Source organism: Xiphias gladius, chromosome 18 (assembly GCF_016859285.1).
Source record: "Xiphias gladius isolate SHS-SW01 ecotype Sanya breed wild chromosome 18, ASM1685928v1, whole genome shotgun sequence".
Taxonomy (NCBI): domain Eukaryota; kingdom Metazoa; phylum Chordata; class Actinopteri; order Istiophoriformes; family Xiphiidae; genus Xiphias; species Xiphias gladius.
The window spans coordinates 8,108,154-8,129,932 of NC_053417.1; the positions used below are offsets into that span (position 1 = coordinate 8,108,154).

Consider the following 21,779-nt stretch of genomic DNA (forward strand, 5'->3'; position numbering starts at 1 on the left):
CTGCTGTTGTGATTTGTTGCCCAAAAAGAGTGAAAAGGAAGTTATTTGGATGTAACATCATTAATATGACATGCTTCGCAAGTAGCATCCAGGCAACTTCCTTTTTCTTTTAAATTGACTTTTTCTTTCTTCTTCTCGTGGATAGTGCTAACAAACTGAATGACATCCACCGCTTTTCTTCTAATTTAGAGCAAACATGAACCCACGGACTGGTTTCAGGTGTGAAGCACATATATCAAACAGGCGCATACACACTTCCTGGTTAAACTTTCTCTCTGTTTATTAAAGTAGCAGAATTCATAAGAGAAACATCTACAAACTTACCGATACAAAAGTCAGAGTCAGAGGCTCTCAGGGTTACAAAAGTGAGCAGCGCTTCTAGAGAAGAGTCGAGAGTGCTCCGTAGAAAAGGAAAGCCGGAGCCTGGGCTTTTTGTAGAACTGGGGTTTACTGGGACTAAACAAACAGTTCAGACCAACATTTGGAACAAACTAACAGTTGGCAGTATCCGTTTTGTCACATGGACTAAAGAGCTTCATCTTAAAAACTGGACTCTTTGAGCAGCTTTGGCTTTACTTGAATGTCTGAATACTAGATGGTACTGCCACTGTACTAGAAGTACTTCTGACCAATTACAAACTATTGAAAAATTGAGTTAGAGAATCATAACCGGTAAAACTTTTTTCTCCATCAACAAAAAGAATTAACAGCTGAAGAGTTTATTAATGTAAAAAATTACCAAATAGATTTATTTTCAGCAATGATACATTGTAAACTGGTTAATAAACATATAAACGTTACAAAAAACATCTTCAAACATCACATGTATATACATACTCAGTTAAAGGAATGATTGCCTTTCAGAGCTTGGTTGGTCCTCTTGAGAGTTACCACAGGCTTACACCACTGTTCATCTTTTCACTCTCGACACATTTTGCTTGAGCCAATTCACAATGTACTGTATATATATATATATATATATATATATATATATATATATATATTCACATCAATACATTATGTCTGAACAGATATGTAAGGTAGGCCACCTCAAAATATTCAGCAAAAGGCTGCGCAGTGGCAGACTCCTAGCAAACTGATAAGAAAGGATGCAAGAAATCTATAGTTAATTAGTAATGATTCAATCCGTCCGCATCCACACAGACCGTGAAATCACCCACAGCCTGCAGACATGGGTCTATAAAAACTACACAGAGTTCAGCTATGGCTTAAAGGACATTTTAAAGACATCTGAACTGTTGTCTCCTTGCCTGGAATGAAAATCACTTCACATGTCATCCAATGCTTTCGCTACATTGCTGCAAAACAGACAATCTACGGAGCAGACTACATAATTCAATCAGTCGATCGAGTGTCAATATGCTGCAGACAGCACAGACAACGGTCAACGTAATTAAAGTGGAAATGCACAAACCCCAAATCCGAGCAAGTGTGTGGTTAAAAAAAATTACCGTGATGTAAACCTTGAAAAATAACATTTCTATACATTAATGATAACCAGTGTTTAAGGCACAGTCTGTACAGTCGGGTCACTATTGCCAAGTAGATGTTCTGTAAATCTCTTGTCAGGATGCACCTAAAAGTTGCGTAAAACAACATTTGTCATTCGGCGATGGCAATGCATCAGTTCTTCCTGATCTGACAGAATTCAGTAAAGTTTTCACACATTTTTTTAAAAAGAACTTTCCATAAAAGTGCTTAGGTGGCCTTCACCTCTACTAAGAGAACTTGCTTTTGCTGTATAAAGTAGTAGATGTGTCCAAGTCCTCTGTCAAAGATTAAAAAGTGCTAGAACAGATTTGATGACACCCGTTGAGAGTACGGCAACAACTGCCGTCCACCGTTTTAGTCCAAGATCACCCCAAGCCTTGCATTTACTTTTGATTACTAGTCAAACAACTTTGTCTACAACCTGCATTTTGACAAACTGCATTGGACGAAAGGCCAGTTTTCACAGCTTACAGACAGAAAACACTGAGACAATCTTGGACCAACAGTCAGGCTAAACTCCATTCAAAAATCCACCATTTTAACGTGCTTACACATTAGAACGTGGTATTTTGGGGAATTTTACAGGCTCCTCATTAACGCTGCACATTTCTAACATTCAGAGTTAGGTAGGTAGTTACTTGTATAATCTCGGTTCTCCGAGCAGCATGAGCGAGCGTTATTAGTTTCAATGTTCAGATTTGTTTACTATGAAGCCCCAAAGTGTTCAATAAATTGTCAAATAATTTAGTAAACTATTAAAACATTTTTTTAAGAAAATGTTTTTTCATTTCATTTTTGCTTCAGTATATATATATATATATATATACACATATATAATATATATTTATATACATATACATATATACACATATATAATATATATTTATATACATATATATATATACACATATATAATATATATTTATATACATATATATATATATATATATATATATATATATATATATATATATATATATACAGATTTCAAAGTGCCCTTTTTCTTTTTTTGCATTTTTCTTAATCACGCCTATTTCAAAATGTCACCTTTCAAGACAGTTGAGTTGGAGCTTCAGCCAATCAAATGCCTCTGAGCAGACCCAACAACTGTTAGTAGCCAACAGCTAGCTAACTAGCTCCTGTTTACTAAAAGAACCAAAAGCTATAGTAGATAGATAAGACTCTCTTTCACTCATCACACAGAGTTATGTGTCTTTCTCTGACGAAACACTGCCAAGGTAACTGGCATTTGTAAAAGTTTACATACTTAAGTAAAAATGAAATAAATGAAAATGTTACTATAAAAACAAGAATGCTGTAAGAACATTAATAATCAAATAATAATTTGAGTTTCAGTAATTTCTTAAATTACTTCAGTTATTTATATTTACTTAATTTATTCATATGATTATTTATTTTAAAATAGCTTATTTATTAAATTAAATGTAATTTAATTGAAGACTTTGGGGTTGAATAGTTTTCCTCTTTTTCTCACACATTTATTCTGCCAAACTACAGCACGGAGGACCACAAAAAAGTGTGGTTTGGCCCAACACATGTTAATTTAAAACAGTATTGTGTGAAATCATTTTAATACATGCGAAGGGCAGCATTGTTATGGCAGACTTTTTTTTTTTTTTTTTGAATTGAGCCTAGTGAGACCTTCTATCCATACAAGAGAAAACAGCACGGAGCACGGTCAAGCTAAAACCAAGACGCGGGAGTCGTGGAGACCTCGGAGAAAACCTTGAGGATCGTGGAATCGGCCTCAGAACTCCTCGTCTTCTGAGCTGAGGTAGTTCTGCTTCTTCCTCACGTTCCAGTGTAAACACTGGGCGAGGCTCTCGAACCAATCGTTGACTGGGTCCCGGAAACAGATGGAGGGAACAGGGAAGCAGGAAGTGGTGATGGTAATACTGGAAAAGGGATGCAAAAGAGAAAATAAAAGTCTGAGACGGTTACGTGTTGGGCTCTCAGCCCAACGAGGAAAGAAAAGTGCAGGTATATGCAGTCATAGGAACAAAGGTGTCAACATCAGATGCAGTGACACAACTTCCTTCTGAAGCAAGACTGGGTATTTATTGAAAAATGCTTCACTAACACTAGCTCATTTCAAGAACCAGGAAGGTGATTATCTTTAGATGAGTTACATAAAGGAAGAAGCAGGATCTGGTACAAGGGACAATGATGGCCTCGAGCCCGTTAAGCAGGTTGATAAGGTTACGCAACAAAGCCTGCAAGTGTTGAGGCAGCTGCACAGGGAGTTAAACTTATCATCCATCACTAAATGTGTGGGCTGTCTTTCGCTTTATTTACTCTGCTTCAACGTTATTGTCTCTTTCGTTCGGTGTTTGCGTGGCCGAGGTGTGATGACATGTCTACTAACCTGTCTCCGTGGCAGATCTCTTGTCTCTTTCTTCCGTCAAATGACACCCAGGCTGTGTTTCTGGCGTCACATGACAGCATTATCTAAAAAACAGCAGAAACGCAGGTTTGTTTGCACAGGTAGGGGAAAACGGGTTTTATGCCCCCACCGCTAAATTCAAATGCCATTTACTCATTCTTAAATCACACCACAGAAACTCAAAATACAGTTAGATGAAATAGTTAACACCCATGTGTAGGATTTCATCAAAATGTAACTATCAGTGCCAGATAAGTGAAGTTGTACCACTTGCGTGTGAAAAATGGATTGTTAAGGAAGAAGATGCCCAATGCCCCGACTTCTGATGTCAGTGCAAACCAAGCCACTTTGCTTACAGACTCAAACAGTGGGTGTCAATACCTTGAGCTCCACCCCGGCAGGCACCACAATGGGTCTGAAGGAGAGCGAGTGTGGGCAAATGGGGGTGATCATGATGGCTGGGACATTGGGATGGATCATGGAAGCTCCTGCTGCCACAGCGTACGCTGTGCTTCCTGTAGGTGTGGACACTATCACTCCTGAGGACCCACAGAGACACAAGCACAACCGGTATTAAGGCACGATGTCACATCCACGTCACGTTCGCTCCAGGACGTGACAGCAAACATCTCCTCTCTGCTAAAGCCATTAAAAAGGGGGTTATTGTAAGTCATTTTTCACAAATGTCAACTTGTTTAAAGACTTAACTGCGGCATAAAGAATGCATTAAAAGGTCACAGATTAAAAAAAAAAAAAAAAAACGTGTTGGCCCCGTATTTTATCCTCACATTAACAACCTGAGGTGGCTTCAGAAAAATAGGAGGAGTATTCAGACTAGGGCTGCAACTACAAATTGTTTTCATTATCGATTAATCTGTTGATTTTTTTCTTTTTGAGTGACAGATTCATTGTTTAGTCTATTGAATGTCTGAGAAAGTGAACGGTGCTCATTTCAAGTCCAGAGCCCAGGGTGACATCTTCAAACTGCTTGTTTAGTCTGACCCACAGAACAAAAGATATTACATTACAATAACATGAAGCTGAGAAAGGCAGCAAATCTTCACAGTGGAGAAGCTGGAACCAGAACATGTTCTGCCTTTGGCTTGATGAATGGCTAAACAATTAACTGAATATATAATATGAAGTGAACTTTTATTGTTGCAATTAATGGGCTAAGTGTTTGAGCATTAATTGGCAAAAAAGTCACCACTCTGCAGTGTATGACTGAGTTTAAAGGATGCACAGTTTTTTATTTTTCTGTAACAATACTCCTAAAGGACTTGAATTATAGTACCACATCACATTTTAAGAAAACAGATCAGGCATTATTGTTGCTGGTGGATTACACGTTGTTTTGTTAAACATTAATTCCCTGACGAGGATCTTAAGCCTTTATCATTTTTATTAGAACCTGGACTATGGTGACAGGGTGTGCAGGGCCAGTTAATAATATGTGTATAAAGTTTACTTGCAAGTAGGTCAATAGACATATTGTCAAGATACATACAACTAACATAACAGCATATTTAAGTCTGACAAACATTCAAAGGTTTGACTACTAATGACTATTTTTATACATGAGAATCTTTTATGTTCTTTAAATATTTTTGCTGAAATATCCAACTAGAATTCTTTTGGACACACACTGTCTATTTAATGAATGCCCTCTCTAACACAACACTGATGTCTAGAAACTTCTGTACAAAGCATACTGCTTGCTGGGAGTTGAAGGCCAGCCAGACGCAAAACTTTGCCCCATCCACATATATGGGGCTGTCAGACAGACTTCATACTAAATACCACTCACTCCTGGAAGCTAAAGTGCATGCTTAATAGCATACAACACTGATCTGATTCATGTGTCATGTGTGCACTCTCTGACTCTGGACTTGTTAAAAAGTAGTGGTACAGCACGTCTAAGTATTTACATTTTTTCCCAGACCACCAAACAGAACGCCAGATTATCTGCCCACTCACCGTCTCCCTGCACTGTGGTAATGAGATGTCCATCCAGGAAGAGGTCGACATTGGAGAGATAGGAGGAGGGTCCTCTGTCCACCACCACCTCGTTCAGTACCTGAAACGCACAGAGGGAATATACATTCACACTTTAACTTTAGCAGAATCAGGTCTGCCATAACCTAATGATGTCACTGACACCATCCGCAGTCAGTGTCTACACTGCGGCGATTGAGCCACATTACTCATGTGGACGTGCATTTTGACAGAGCTCACAGCCCAATACACAGTCCTGTAATTATACACATACGTGGGGAGAAAAAGCAGACCAAAAGCCTAAAAAGCTGCTTCAGGTCACACTCGGCCACAAGTGAAAACATGGCTGAAACATCTGTTGCCCCTTCTATCTTGAAGATTTGTGTTTACCTGCAGCCAGAACCTGATGACATTGTTGGCTCATGTGGGTCTTGAACAACAGGCCCAAAGCCCACAGGCAACAGGGTGAAGGCAGCTGAGTCATTACAATGACATCACCTGAGTGAGATGTTTTGGTGTTCACATATTTACAGAGTAGACTCTGACCGCCTAAAGGTCAGAGGCCCCTGTTTTCTCTCTGTCATAGTAGTCATAGCAATTACTCGTGTATTTATATTTTTTACTGTTGTTGTTAATGACTTTTTACCCTGGCTGTTAGCTACCTCCAATCAATTCACAAAGTTCGTGCTTAAGTCTTGGGAGAACCAGAGCCAATCACCTCCCAGGGTGAAGAGAACAATCTTTCATATTCAGTGTCAAACAAAGAGACATCAAAAGTCCTTAAATATATATATGCAAGGAGAGTGTGAAAATTAATGTTGGCAAATGCTCAAATGTTTTTCTCATGATCAAGAGATATCAAAGTACTGGTTGAAGGTACTACCTGATACTGCATGGCTTTGCAGCTGCTTTCGATGTCCCCATTGCTCAGGATAATACCCTTTTCGTCCATTCTGGCCTTCTTCTCCCAGATCTCTTTACGCACCCAGACTTTCAAGCGACTTCGCAGGACGATGGCAGCATTACCTATAAATAATAAGCATGCAAATATATGAAGTTTCTTTTGTAAATGAAAACTGGAGCACAACATACGCTTTGAAAACAGAGAAGGATTGTTTATGCTGTAGAAAGACCGAGGCTGACAGACAGGTTAGAGAACATTCAGTACCTTCAATGATTTGGGTGACCTGAGACCGATAAGTGTCAAACTTGAAAGGTGTGAGGAAGCCCAGGGAGCCCAGGTGGAAGGCCATAACTGGTGGAACGCTCTCCTACAAATAAACAAGGGAAGGAGAGGACTGTTATGCCATGCCAGGAAATGCACAAACCCACAGAGGTTGTGTTTGAAGTGACGGCCACTGAATACCTGGAAGAGTGAAGATGCATACAGCAAAGTTCCATCTCCACCAAGACAGATGATGAAGTCCACACAATTTGAGATGTCATCAAGATCTAAAATACATCAAGACAATGAACCATTTAAGTATCTTCGATAAAACGACAAATTATTTTTTCATATAAAGTGCCATTAATCACAACAAAGATGAGTGCCTTGTTTCCATACCTTCTCTGAAAGTGCAGAATTTCTTGGTAATGGCCCCAAAATTTTCATCTCCTGAAATGGCTGGATCTTCCAGAACCTTTTTTTCCACGTAAACAATCATGTGTTTCACCTAAGACAACACAAAAGGACACAAGTATAGCAATAGCCACTACAGCAATATTTTTTCCACAAAAAAAAAGAAAAAAAAAAAAAGAAAGAAAGAAAGAAAAAAAAAAAAAATCAATATCTAAACAGACTATATCGATGCCATGAAATAAAATGCTCACTTGGCCTAATCTCCTCAACCCATTATTTTCATAGTTAACACTGGGTAGGTGACAGAATATTTACATATAATAGTAGCCAAAGAGTGGCCTGATACTGGCATCCAAGGTAAAGTCTTGGTAGCATGAATGGGAAAAGAAAAAGAAAATATTGTTTCAGTATTGTTTTCAGGATGTTCAGGAGATTTGATCATTTGAAAACAGAAAGTCTGGCATGATTACTACATAAGGTTCATTAGCTTGATCTCTCACCAGCTTCCCACCCTCAAACACTGCCACTTATGTTTATTGTGCAAGGCTACCCAATGGCAGTCTGTGGTTAACACTGAGTGCTGTCAGTACGTGGTCATACCTCGGTGAGAAATATGCAGAGCTCTTTGAAAGGCTGAAGCAGACTGGCATCTCGGATCTTCTTGATGACAAGGACACTTTTTGGTGGCTTGTTCCACGTCAGTCTCTGGCTGGCGGGGTCCTGAATGTGCCTGAACACCAAAACAAAGCCTTCACTTCAGGAGGGCAAAACAGACTCAACAGTCCTTTGTCAAGGATTCCCCAGGGGAAAAAAACCCATCCAAATCACAATAAGATCTTACAAAAGCTAGGACCTGAGCATTGAGCCTCAGATCTTAGCTGATGTAAGAACTGTTAACTAACTTAAGCATTGCATTGATTATCGTAACCAGGACTGCTTAGTACCCATCCAATTAGAGACATCGGCTTAAAGTCTAGCAGGGCCTTCACCTTAACTCAACCCCTGACAGAGACTGGGATATTCTTGGCACAATGGAAAATGTTGAATAAAAAAAGGAGCATCTGTGAAAAGGCAAGATAAAAACGTGAGAATTGTGTTTTAAGAGAAAAAAAAGAGAGCAAAGAGCTGTCCAAAAGTAAGCGCTTTAAGTCAACATGCATTCTGGGATGGCAAGTGAGGAGCCACGAGTTGTGAGGATCTCAGAGTAAAAACACAGTATCACTACACTAACAGAAGGCATGAAAATCTGAACTCCCCACAGGCTGAAACCAATCCAAATCATATGGAAAATGGGCAAAAGTTGAAACTGGAAATTGCCAAGGGGTCCAAATCTAGGATTTGTCTAATGACTTGAGTTAGTTACAGCCCTGTCATACCCATTGTGTTAGGAAGTTACTGATTGTACAACCGACAGATTCCGCCTCTTCTACAAGGGTTTATTTTCTACCCACACGCATACCCACACACTCTCTATACTGCACCTCAAGGCCATTTTCTCTGCTTTAAATAGCTTGTGAATTAGCGTCATCAGTGTCACAATATGACATTTACGGCAATCACATGTGGAGAATGGCAGTTTCAAGCCTAGTTAAAAGCAGCTGTATCAACCAGTGGAGGTCACTGAGACTAAATGTGAGAATGAGCAGATGATTCCTAATTTCCATCTGCACAAGGGAACAAATAATTTGACTCAATTTCATTATATCAGAAAACATTAGTGAATAGTTCAACCTGTCCCTTAAGTTGTGTGAACAGCTCAAGCCCACAGTGTTGGAAAGTAGGGGGATTATATTCAATATATCCAGTTGTCATGTGAAGTTTAAGTCTTTTGAAGCTATATGTGTTACACAAAACACTGCAAAAGCTCAACAAGCTCCATCTTGTACCTAACATATTGTTCTGCTGTCTGAATAAATCTTGATAACCTGAATCTCAAGGGACTTGCTAGCATGAAAGAACTTTTATTTGTTGTCCTCCACTCCGAATTTGTTCCCTCTGGTCATGCAGGCCTCCCGAGAGAATCAATGTGCATTCACGTCCTACACCATAAGACGATTACCAAGTCATTTTTTGTGCGCTCTGACATATCCTCTCGCCGTGACAGAGTGCAGGAGTGTGTAGACACCGGCCGCACGTGTGGCAATCAATCTAATACTGTTGGTAGACCAAGATAAATATAAAATTATCAGATAAACTCTCAATCAAAAACAACAAAGTGAAAGTCATTGTGAATACTTGGAAGTTGCAGCAACAGAAAAAATTTCCACTCTTTCACTTCTTCTGATAGGACCTGCAACATAATGACACAAGACTCTGAACATAGTTTGTGACCAGTGATTCAAATAACCACCTCACAGACACATGCAAAACTCTTTAGTCCCAGCAAACAAATAACATAAGAAAGCAAAATCATTATAACATATCCTGTTCCTGTTTTTTGTTCACTCAGAAAGTATAAAACCTGCAAACAATATCATACAATCAAACAAAAAAACACCATTATTAGCAGTAATTACCAGACACAATAACCTCTAGTTACTACAATAACTAGAGGTTATTGTGTCCATCCCTGTGCCCCCCTCAACTTATTTACAAAGAACCACAGTTGGACAGTAACGCCTAGTACCAATAGTAAAACATTTCCTAAGTTAAGTGAACCTGAATGACTCAAACATTGACCTCTACAAATAGAAAACTGAAACTGTGCAAGACCAGGTTTCAAACACAGATACAGGACACAAAGCAAAACTTCATTAGCATTTGAAACAGCAACGAGCTGTGATCTATAAGGGAACATTTTCTCCTTTGACCACCTCAAAGCATCCACACCCTGACCTTCCGTTTTCATTCAAAACCCCCGCCCTGTCCAAATCACAGGGCCACGCTGTTGCAACAGCCAGAATGTGATAACAAGCAAACACTGTCTTCTGTCTGAAGTGTTACATCTACCACTTGATATGGTACAAACCAGACCGTGATCTATAATATATATAAAAATCCACCTCACTCCAACCCTGCAAACTCAGGACAAATAGACATTTTTGTTAACCGTCTTCTCATTTCTTTAAAAAAAACAACCCAAAAAAGGAAAACATAATTCTCAAGTTTGTCCAAACTTTTGAAGCATAGCTCTGACGTGACTTCAGTTAATATTACTATTAGCTCACTGCAGTCAAGCCCTCTGAACATCTGGTTGGCAGTAATTCATGCACTTTCTGCTGGTGCCAATTAATATTTCACCAATCAAACACGTTCTCTCTGTTGAGAAAGAGACAGGGAAGATGTTAGACACTTCTCTCACCATTTCCACACTTTGTTCTCATCGTGGTTCCCAGGTGTTTCCTGCAGTTCGCACTGGCTGAACTTCATGAGTGTACACATGTAACAAGGACGCTGCTTCAGGTTGACTCAGCCGGAGAACGGGGCTCTGTCCAGGTGGCCCGTTCTGACAAAACAACTCATTCTGCCTTTAACAGCTTCCTCGAATGCTACACATTGTAGAGCAGCTGCAGCAACGAGGAGTCTGTTCAGTTCTTGCGGTGAAGCTGTGAGTCAGCCACCGGCTGTCTGAGAGGCTAAGTGAGGCCGAGAGACTCTCCATGCACTGTGGTCAGGCTCCGGTATCAGCTACCAACCCCTCCAAGCTGGATTCACTGTGGCTATATTTGTTCCAGTGAGGACTTAACACTAAACCTTCCTGGTGTATTCTGCCGCTGAATTAAAGCTCTCATGCATCTTAACTTCATCTCAGACCCCGCCCACTCTGCTGAGCTGAACCGACCCACTTCAGGGAAGGGCTTTCCTTGTTGGACAGGTGTGATTCACTGAGACACAACAGTAACATGGCTGTTACTAAAACTAGTATATCCATTGTAATGACAGGTATCATAGCTCAGCATTGTTCCACAGTTATTCTTTCTTTGGGGCCATTATAATTTCGGTATTTTCAAGTTACATAATAATGTCAGAGTCCACCTTTTATAAATGAAAAAACTGACTGACTGTATTTTTATGTCAAGCTACAAAAGTGGCCCGTCCTTCATGTTATTTTAGGACAAAATAAGAAATATATGGTCTGGTGACCTTCAGGAAGGGGAAGTGCAGGGTGAAATATATCAACACAGCTATGTGGGTAAATGATGTAATTATGTATGGTGGGAATACAACACAATGTATTTGAGCTTCCTAATGTCCCATTACACATAACCAGTTCTGTTTATGTGAATTTATCAAACATTTCTGAGAACAAGCTTGCTTATTTATTGATGGTATTCATCTTTATCTAGAGAACTAAGGACAGATAGTAGCTGCATAAGGTAATCCTCGGTATAAAAGGAATATAGAGCTTACAACGACTTTCACATACACAGTTCACATTTCAGATCTCTTCTAGAAAAATTGCTCTCTGGTATCCTAGTGATATTCTTACATGACAGTGTAGGAAAAGCCTGAAATGGAAGATTTAGCACCTTGATGAATAGCTGCTGGTTCAGCAAACACTGAAACATTACATGCATCACTTTCACTGACTGTCAGTCTGTGACTTGGTTTTTACTCTTCCACTGCCATGACAGTGATTATTTAAACAGGAAGGCTGCACTGTTCAGTAGCTACTCTTATGCTACTTCAGACTGTTAACAGACTGTTAACGACAACATGTACATATGCTTTCGATTGGGGGGGAATCATGGGGGATAATTCAACATGTGCATGAATGCGGAAACCATGGCAAAAATTTTCTTCACAAGGTAAAATTGTGATATTTAAGTTGTTTTACTAACAAATGCACAGGTTCCTAGATATGTAAGTAAGAAATTGATTGAATAGACAGAACATCTTGAGTAAGTTGTAAGGCTCGACTTGGAATCATTTTATAACAAATATACTTGACAACAGTTGGCAGAATGTTTGTTTACGAAAAAGACCAAATTTTAAAAAGAGTAAATGTGGGGTAGTGTACTAACATGGCTGCATCTAAAGTGACTCCGTGGCTAATTGTTGTGCTGTGTTTCAGGGTGTGTTTAGGGTGTTGGTGGCCAATTCGATGGGCGGGCATTCTCTCTGTAGTCAAACAACAAATACAAAGCAATAAAATAAAACAAAAAACAAAAACAAAAAAATCTACTCTGAGCAGTATCAGAAAACCACACACTTAGAGAAGAAAATGAACGGCCATGAATGTCCAGTTTCAGTTTCCAGTCTGGAAGATCGAAACAGCAACTACTTTACATTGATATTTGGTGCCATATCACCTATTTTATTGCTTCATGCACTAATGCACAATGCCTATTGCCTGCAATCGAGCAACGTCAGTATATATCTGCACAGTAATTTTCTCTGTGGAGCTAGCTTGTCCTGAAAGTGCTACAGCCTAACCTTTATTTTGGAATAAAGATAGACTAGTTTTGCTACTTTTAACCTGCCTAGCAGCTTTGAGGAAACTAATCCTTCAATTACTGCCGCCTAAAAACAAACAGTGCTGGGAGCCACTTATGCGACTCTGGGAGTCAAAAGGCCAGTGACAAGGCTTGGACGGGAAAACATTCTTACTGATTCATTATGTAGATCTATGCAACAACTTCAGCACATGGACACAATACAGTAACATGAATTCCTCTCATCTATGAAACGATCCAGTGCAACAGCTCTGCGACACTTAAATACCCGTGTGCCTTTATGAAGTGGTCAGCCTCTGTTGATAGTCTGCCTGGATGGTGCTGATAACATTCTCTAGTATCGTCAGGCCCATGTTGGATTGCATTATATATTGAAACTAGATTGCTAAGTGCATGGCACGGTATCTACAGGCTACAAATGTATCAAAAAAACCTACACCTCTCTTTCACAGCCTCAACAAAAACAGAGATTTATCAAGGTAGTGTATATTGCAGGGCTTTTGTACTGGATTACTTTACATTATATCTGAAACCATAAGTCAATCTTTTAATCAGTTACTTAAAATTCCCTTTTTCAAGCAAAAACGCTCAACACACTTGTCTCATGTGACGTTTTAAATATCATCTCAGTCTTGATTGAAGGATGGAGTTCTGGAAAAATCTAGTAAATGGACCTTGAGTTAAGATTACGTTGTCAGACTACTATTTCCAAGGTCAAGAATGAACATTAACACTTAAATATCTTTGGGTTTTGGACTGTGGGTCAAATAATACTAGCAATTTGATGGCATCAAAATGGCTTTCAGAAATTGTAGTAAGGGGTATTTTAAAAATATTTTTGACATTTATACACCGAACAATTTGTTGAAAAATCAATCGTCAAATCAATCGATAATGACAACAATTGTTAGCTCATATTATTTTGTCCACAGTGTCTATGCAACTTCACGTTAATCTAACATTCATGCACAATTGTGTCGAAATCACGAAAAAGGTGGTATTAAAATGAATGCACGGTCGTTTCGGACTGTAGCTGAGTCTATTGTGTATGGTGGTTTATTAATTAACTAGCTACAATATTAAAAATATATCATGCTTGTGGAGGTTCAGAGACAGAGCACACTCAGGAAAGCACCAGAGAGCAAAAGACTAAACTTAGCAAACGAGTCACGTAGGCGGGATTTTTTCTCTACCCAATAACACAGAGCAGTCACAAAGCTAAGTAATATGACAGGGACACATTTTTCTCGTTTGGCTCTGTACTCCAGCACACAGGATTTGAACTGAACAATGACTATGGGGTTAAACATGCCAACTTTCAGCTTTAATTTGAGGGTCCTTACATAGACATCAGATGAACAGTAGTGCAGGCCTTTTTATACATAGTTGCCAAATTTTAGGTGACAAATAAATAAATGGACAAGTTAACATAAACCTTCACCTCTTGCGTGTTTCTAGGTCTGGGTATCTTTTGGAAAATTTCAGTACTGGTGCCAATACGATACTTGAATGAACACATGAACATATTTTTCTAGAAAATCCTTTTTTCATTAAACATAAGAAGGCAACATGTTAAATGAGGTCCAACCAAAAGCTGCCATACATGAACTTGAATAAAATAGTCATCAGTTAACATATGATTAAAAGAGAGAAAAAACGAGATTATGAATCTGACCGGGCATTTAATGCCAACTTTGAGTACCTCACACTCTTTGATACCCAGTGCAGGAGACACATTTCAGTTGCTACAAAGAAAGTGCTCAATATACATTTCTACAGATTTCAGTCCTGTTTTCAGCAAGTCAAACTGCTGACTGCTCATTTCGACTGAAGTCAGGTGACTTGACCAGTCAAGAACACCACCCTCATAAATTCCAGGGTTGCCTTGTCTCAATGTTTAAGATGATTGCCTTGCTGCACTCCTAGCCTCACAGTCATTATTTCATTAAGCACTGCATTAAATCCAATGTTTGTGCACAGACATGCTGTTGAAATTAAAAAAAAAAAAAAAATTATTACAGCAGATGCAGTGATGTGATGCCAAATGTTTGATGCTACATCTATGATAATACAACAATGACTATATGCTATGTTAGTGCAGCCATAAATCACATCCTTGGTCTCGAGGGGAGGATGGGTTTAACTTACTCTCATCAGAACAAGTTAGATGTGATGTCATTCTGCCCCATGCTCAGCAGTAAGGTTTGTGTGTACAAGAAGAATAAGTTAATATTTGTGTAGCCTAAAGCAAGAAAAAGGTTGTAATGTGTATTTCTTCATATTTTCATGACCTGTATATTTAAGATAGCTGCCTGATTAAAAGATATATATTTAATAACAACATATTATATTGTTATATAAAATAATAATATTTGGCCAATATGGTTAGCTGGTGTCTGAGGTTTCACAGGTAGTTAGCACAAGGTGTTCTATCACAGCTGCCACTATGTTTGATACTTGTTTTTGTACCGTGGCCACTGAAAATTCTGGATTCTAATTGGTTGAAAGGTTTGGATTAACTTAATTTTGCGTAAGCGGACAGTTTAACCTGACACCTATGTCGTAGGTGTGTGTTTGCAGTTCTAAAGTAACGCGCCGGTACTAAACTTAACAGGATATTAGGAGATTTAAATGGAAGACTGGGCTTAAAGCTAGGGTTATTTGTGTTACCACCAACAACAATTGGTCAAAATACGACCAAAACAGCACAGAAAATAAAGAGATGCGTCAAAGTCACAGATAAGAGTGAGGGAGTGAGAGAGAGACAGCAAGTCTGTGAGCCGGGGGGGGGGGCAGCCTGCATATGAGAGAGAGAGAGACTTGTCAAACTTGTCAGGATTATAAAACTCCTGGCCGAGCCTTGTGAACGCCTTCCTATTTATCTAGATGTTGCCTAGAAATGCCTAATCACAACAGGAATTCAGAGGCTGAGGAACGATATTTTATGATTTTTAAAACAGGAAAGCAAGATCAAAATTAGTTACATGTGGAAATTAACGACTGATATTTATAGTTTTATTACATATGACGTTTTGTCGGCAAGTGGCCATGGTATAAGCAGATAAGACCCTCCAAGTTTGTATGTTCCATGATCGTTATAGATGATGCGGGGACTAAGAACCAACCAACATGAAGCTTGTAAGGTAGTATCCCTTAGATACACACAAAAATGTTGAACTACTTCACTACATTTCTTTGACTTTCAATAGGGAGGAAGCTTCTCATGAAAGCTTTGTGAAAAGATGGTTTGTTGGCAGTCAGCTGTACTGGCCTTGCCTTTTTTTTGTTTTAGGTAAAATGCTTTGTCATTTTAACAAGATGTATCAAAATAGTAATAGCAGTGTTACAACTAAGCCCATGCAACAACATGTGAAGCAGTAATTTATGATGAGATCTGATTTCAGAAGGCCAAAATTGAGCCTACAAATGCGCAGATCCAGTATGTGCCCTGTGTCTTCAGACATTAAAGACCTGGTATTGAAGCTTTAACTAAAGACCAACACATCTAAAAGCAGCAGCAAAAGGCTTTGGTGCTGCACAGGCTTAACTCTCACTACTATAGAAATTTATATATTGAGCCATGACTTTAAAAAAAAAAAAAAAAAAAAAAAAAAAGGTACATACATACGTATGATGTTGAAACCATTGACTTTGTCCAACTTACATTACTGCGTGTGGATTTTGGAGCATGCACGCCTTTGGCCCAAATGTGGTTACAGGGCTTGGTCCATGAAGTGACTGAGTCCTCCTAAAAGAAAGAAAGAAAAGACAAACGTTCAGGTGTCAATTACAGAAGCTACTGCACAAGTATGCAAATGAAGAAATCTACAATATGTTAGAGAAAAATGTTATGGCTCTAGTGTGCAAGCTATTTTCAAAAAGTTAAAAAAGAAGAAGAAGAAGTGAGTTTCATGTTATTTCAGACGCTAAACTGAGCTCAAGAACGGTTGTCCTACATTCGTATATTACTAAATGAATCATTATGTAAAGTTTCTGACCAAATGAATTTCATTTTCATTTTGTTGTTTTTAAGAGAAAAGAGAAGTGATGAAGCAGTGATTAAGACATTTAGAATCAGAGCCTGAGACTAGGCATTTCCACAATTTAAAAAATTATCAGCTGATATCAGATGAAATCATACACTGTGGGAGATTTTTGTGATCACGCAGTTCTGAAAAACCACTAATCAATCTCATGTATTACAGAACATTAAAACTTAACTAATCGTGCAATCCCTCTGTGATCTTTCATTTTGACCGACAGGTCTGGCACCATATAGTGTACTTTACTGTATTTCACAATTGTTGGCAAATGGTAATAATGCATTGTAAAACATTTGAAAAACAAACACTTCCACCTATCCTACCTGCAGTATGAACACTGTATCAGTAAATAATGAAATAAACCCCAACAGTTTTAATAACCATCAACACGAACATATCAGATCCGACCACAGAAGCTTTCATGCTGCGTCACATCACTTGGCCAACAAATCCTCTTAGATGTTGGATTCTGCGCATTCACCATCTGCTGTTTACCGGTCCTTAAATCTGCATTAATGAATATTTTTATATTAACACTGAGCGGAATGAATGTGTGTAATGTGACAGGTGTTGTTCATAGTGACAAATCAACGGGAAAACATCACCACTTCTACCTCGTTTTTCAGCTTTTTTTCAGCTCATTATTTTGGTATAAGTCAGGAGGCCAGAAAACAAATCCAATCGGTTGATAATGACTGTAGGCGACTGTTTGCTAAAACTTTCATTATAACACAAGACATGTCCGTGCTGAATGTCTGTCAGCTAGTTTTGCACTCTACTGGACAATGTTTTTTGAATGCAGCTTTAAGACTGACACATTCACCAACTCAGCAAAGAAACAAAACAAGACAAGAGGTATAAAGTGGGAAACTCTGACACTGCAGCACATGAAAGACGATGAAGAAATGCATTTAACCACTCATATTTAAATGTGTAGATTGTCCAAGAAATGAGGAAAAACTCCATAAAACCGTATTTGTGGGTGTGTGTTTAAGTGTAACTTCTTAGTGTTTGTTTATTTCCTCATTTCCTTATCAATAATGGGACAGTCCAGATTGGTGCTATAGGGAAATTAAGATAGGCTCCGGTCTTTTCACTTCTTCTTGTAAGAAACTTTATCACAGTTGCTAAAACTTACAAACAAAGCCCTTGCAACACCCATACTGAACAAACATTTCAGGCCTCAAAGGTTCTGTTTCCTTGAAGTCATTTCTGTGATCGCTGGGGGGGTGGGTGGGGGTGGGGGTGGGGGTGTTGGGGGATTGCACGCAAATGCACATTTCACGAATGCCTTAAGTGGCGCAACACAGATCATGTCACAAGGCTGTTTCCCAGCATTTCTCAAGCAACCTAGAGCAACGGCAGCTGTTCTTAAAAACCGCACAGCAGTAACTCAGTCAGTTTATTGTGCTGTGGAACTGCGGCCTGTTAAATTCAAATCTTTATCCATCAGCACCAGGTACACCTAGAATTGTTCTTTCAGCTTCAACAGTTCAACAAATGGTGCTATCTTTAAGAGTCCAGGCAACACATTATGTGAAACTGACATGACAAACTGGACTGGATCCTAAACAATAATGCTGAAATGCAAATCCAGACATGTTTGCTTTAAGACTTTTTCACACAAGGGTCCCAAGTCCAATAAGTAAATATCAATAAGGTTTTGACTAAAGGCTGATTCCAAATCTACCATAGAGACCCTAATCATCAATAGAAATTCCCATTTATACTGTTTTGGTTTAAAGCATGGTGTAGAACAGGATGGAAGTAATAACATGTAGTTATCTAGTTATGCTATTCTTTCTGACCTTTAACTCCAAACATAGTAACAGGTTTGTCACCATAGGCAGGCCCCTCTTCCACACCTACCTGTACTCAGAGGAGCTGCCGGCTGAGGAAGTGCTCAGGCTGCGGGTCTTCCTGTTGGGTCTAGCCAGGCTGCGGCCGGCAACCTCCCCACCATCACAGGTGGAGCAGCAGTATGGGGCAGCTTCCACACGCACCTCCTCTCCACCATCCATCTCAGAAAGCCAGGCTGCTAGTGAACGGATAGGGCACATCAATCACTCATGAAGCTCGAGTTAAATATGAGCAGGCTTCCGGTTATTAGTTACTTTAGTTACACAAAAAGACAGCCCTGATCCAAACTCATCTGCAAGGAGAAAAAGCTGTTCCACACTCCATTGAAAAAAATGTCAATTTAGTTGATGCTTTATAAAAACGCAAATACCTAACAGAACATAACTTCACATATAGTACACATTAATAGATTAGAGTCAGTCTATTATTCGGCACGTATAAGACCCACCTTGCCGCAAGTTTACGCAAATTTTCAAATTTTAACAACCGTTTAATGCCTTTGCCAAATTGCAGAAATACAATGACGTGCAGTTGAAACAATTCAACAAGTGTGTACTGAATCATTATGAAATGAAGTAATGCCGAAAATTCTGAAACAATGAAGTTATGCTGAAGTGTAAAGCAGCAAAATAGCTGAGTGTTTTTTTTTTAATGTCAGAACATTACTGTCAATGTTATGGTTTTCACGAGTTCCATCATGTGAGGTTACCGTAGGCAAACGAGCTGGATAAATATCTAGCTATAACCTAGCTATATGGTTTAATAATCATGTTACGACTAAGCGAGGCTAGCAGCCTTAAGCTAGGTAGCTTTGGACAAATAGAAATTTCTCAAAAACACCGACAGGCGGCTGTTGAGCGGATGAATGGCGCCGGATCCAGATGGTAGAATATCCACAGTAAGCTAACTAATACCGTTAAGCTAGTTAGCAAGCTAAGCTAGCAGTTAGTCATGTTCAGCACAAAACGTTAATATCATCTACTTCCAACACTGCCTGTTACCCACAACGTTAGAGGGGAAGAGACGAATCTGGAGCGCAGCACGCTGCCGTAGCCTCAGTGCCACTCCATCAGTTCATTAGATACTAACGTTACGGTGTTCCATCTTACTTTGCAAGAGAACTGTCAACAGTCAGCTCATCACTTCCTGACACTGACCGACCAATCACAGACTCTCTGCTCGTCGACGTCATGTTGGACGACTTGACCAAACTGACCAAAACAAATAAGGACAGAGGACAACTTTACTGGAACTCACATTTGGAAGAAATAATGATTTTAAAAAAAAACATGGCCTCCACTTGATCAATTTTGTGATCTTAACAAAGTCAAAGAAGTTCATTTCAAAATTTTTTTACAATGATAACTTTTATTCTTTTCGTGGTCATGCTGATGAAACATCGATCCATTTATTCTTTCAGTGTAAAATATATAATTTGTTACAGTGACAATGTAAGTAACAGATCTGTAAGCTATGTTTTTTTAAATTTTATTTAATTTGGAATAAATTCATAAAACAGAAATTTTTAGGTTCACAACCCTCTTTCCCTCTATTTTTTGATTAAATTGAACTCAGTGCTGAACGCTCTTGCTATTACAAACAATAAAAAAAGCAACAGGGTCTTACAGAGTGTTACAGAAACATATTTGATGAGACCCCCTGAGGTCAAATTAATGGCTCTTTTCTGATGTCTGTTTTTTGTTATTACCAGCTCTCCTGTATTGTGTTGCGTACTTATTTGCACCTGACATACATCTTTTGTTGAATCAAGTTGAATAAAGCTGGAAAACAAAACCGAATGAATAAAACTTAGAAGACAAGTGTAAGATAAATTTGGGATTAGATTAGAGGGATAAACAACTGATTAATCACATTATAATAAAGAAATGACATTTTACAGGTGTACGTTGTGAACAAGCATTTTAATTAAATCAAATTCATAAATGTACAGCTGTTGTATGATTTAATTGATTATCAGCTATATTAATGGGTTTACAGTCCTCATGTTGACCCCCCATAGTAATAGGCTGTGTAATAAACTTTGTGCTGATTTACAACTAAATCCACTTGTGCACCATTTATTTTTATTTTTATAATACGTAATTGTTGACTATAATAATAATAATATGATATAGAGGTGCTGTAATTAGTACCATAATAACAATAATTTGTATAATTACATAATATGTAATGAATGTAACTTTTTCCCCCCTCTTCATTTATTTATATGCCAACACACTGCTCAATTGTTTATTTATATTTCAAAATTTAGGAATGAAATTTGAGCCCCTACCGTATATTTTTACGTGCCATTTTAAAAAAGAAAATTCTACATGCTGCGGCAATTTGAACATTTTCCAGTTTGTCTGGCCCATAGGTCTGGACAGTGATGCAACTTGACTGAATGTGGTCTGACTGCTCTGCAGGGCCTGCTTTGGGTTGATGTCTCCCAAATTTAGTTCAAAAGTTACTGCCCAGCCTGTGAACTAGAGTGTGACAGTAGCACGGTCTGGCTCTAATCTGCTGTAATTCAAATCTATCCATTCATTGCTGTGCATTTTGCTAATTACATGTATTCATGAGTCAAAACTCTGGAGTAGAACTCTGTAAATTTACAGATTAGTGCATTTAAGACCTTATGTGAATTATTATTAATACAAACCAGTTGGCGTTCATTGTGTGTCACCGACATGCACAGTAAACTGCAGCAGGACAAGGTAAATAAAATCTGTCAGATCAGTATTTAACCTTGTGTTTCAAATCGACATGTTGTGTAATTATAATTTTGAGCACATTCATTTTTTTTGAGCACATTGTCATTGACATATGGGCCTGTCACGGTTAGACTGAAGTTGTGCAGAACCGAATTCATTGATTGCATTTCATTTCATTTCTATATACAGTACAATTGTTTCCCTCAAACTCTAATGTAGGCTCCTAAATACTGTGCTATATGATTAGGTTCTATATGAGAAATAAATTAGTTTTTG

The 21,779-nt window shown here is 38.6% G+C and overlaps 1 protein-coding gene across 4 annotated transcripts; it reads right to left on the minus strand.

Annotated features, from left to right (window-relative positions):
- Positions 1-2,498: 2,498 nt before the first annotated feature.
- On the minus strand, positions 2,499-19,930 carry nadka (NAD kinase a). 4 transcript variants are annotated; one of them, XM_040153779.1, is made up of 12 exons: positions 19,899-19,930; positions 18,799-18,967; positions 16,551-16,634; positions 8,091-8,220; positions 7,476-7,584; positions 7,278-7,363; positions 7,080-7,182; positions 6,795-6,937; positions 5,894-5,993; positions 4,298-4,455; positions 3,899-3,981; positions 2,499-3,428 (listed from the first exon to the last, which is right to left on the minus strand). In XM_040153779.1, exons 2-12 carry the CDS (start codon positions 18,948-18,950, stop codon positions 3,281-3,283), a joined length of 1,296 nt encoding a protein of 431 aa, XP_040009713.1. In that variant the 5' UTR covers positions 18,951-18,967; positions 19,899-19,930; the 3' UTR covers positions 2,499-3,280. The 4 variants fall into 4 exon arrangements, with proteins under 4 accessions (XP_040009713.1, XP_040009712.1, XP_040009711.1 ...); XM_040153778.1 differs by having other exon boundaries at positions 18,799-18,964; positions 19,795-19,914; XM_040153777.1 differs by having other exon boundaries at positions 19,795-19,914.
- Positions 19,931-21,779: the final 1,849 nt, after the last annotated feature.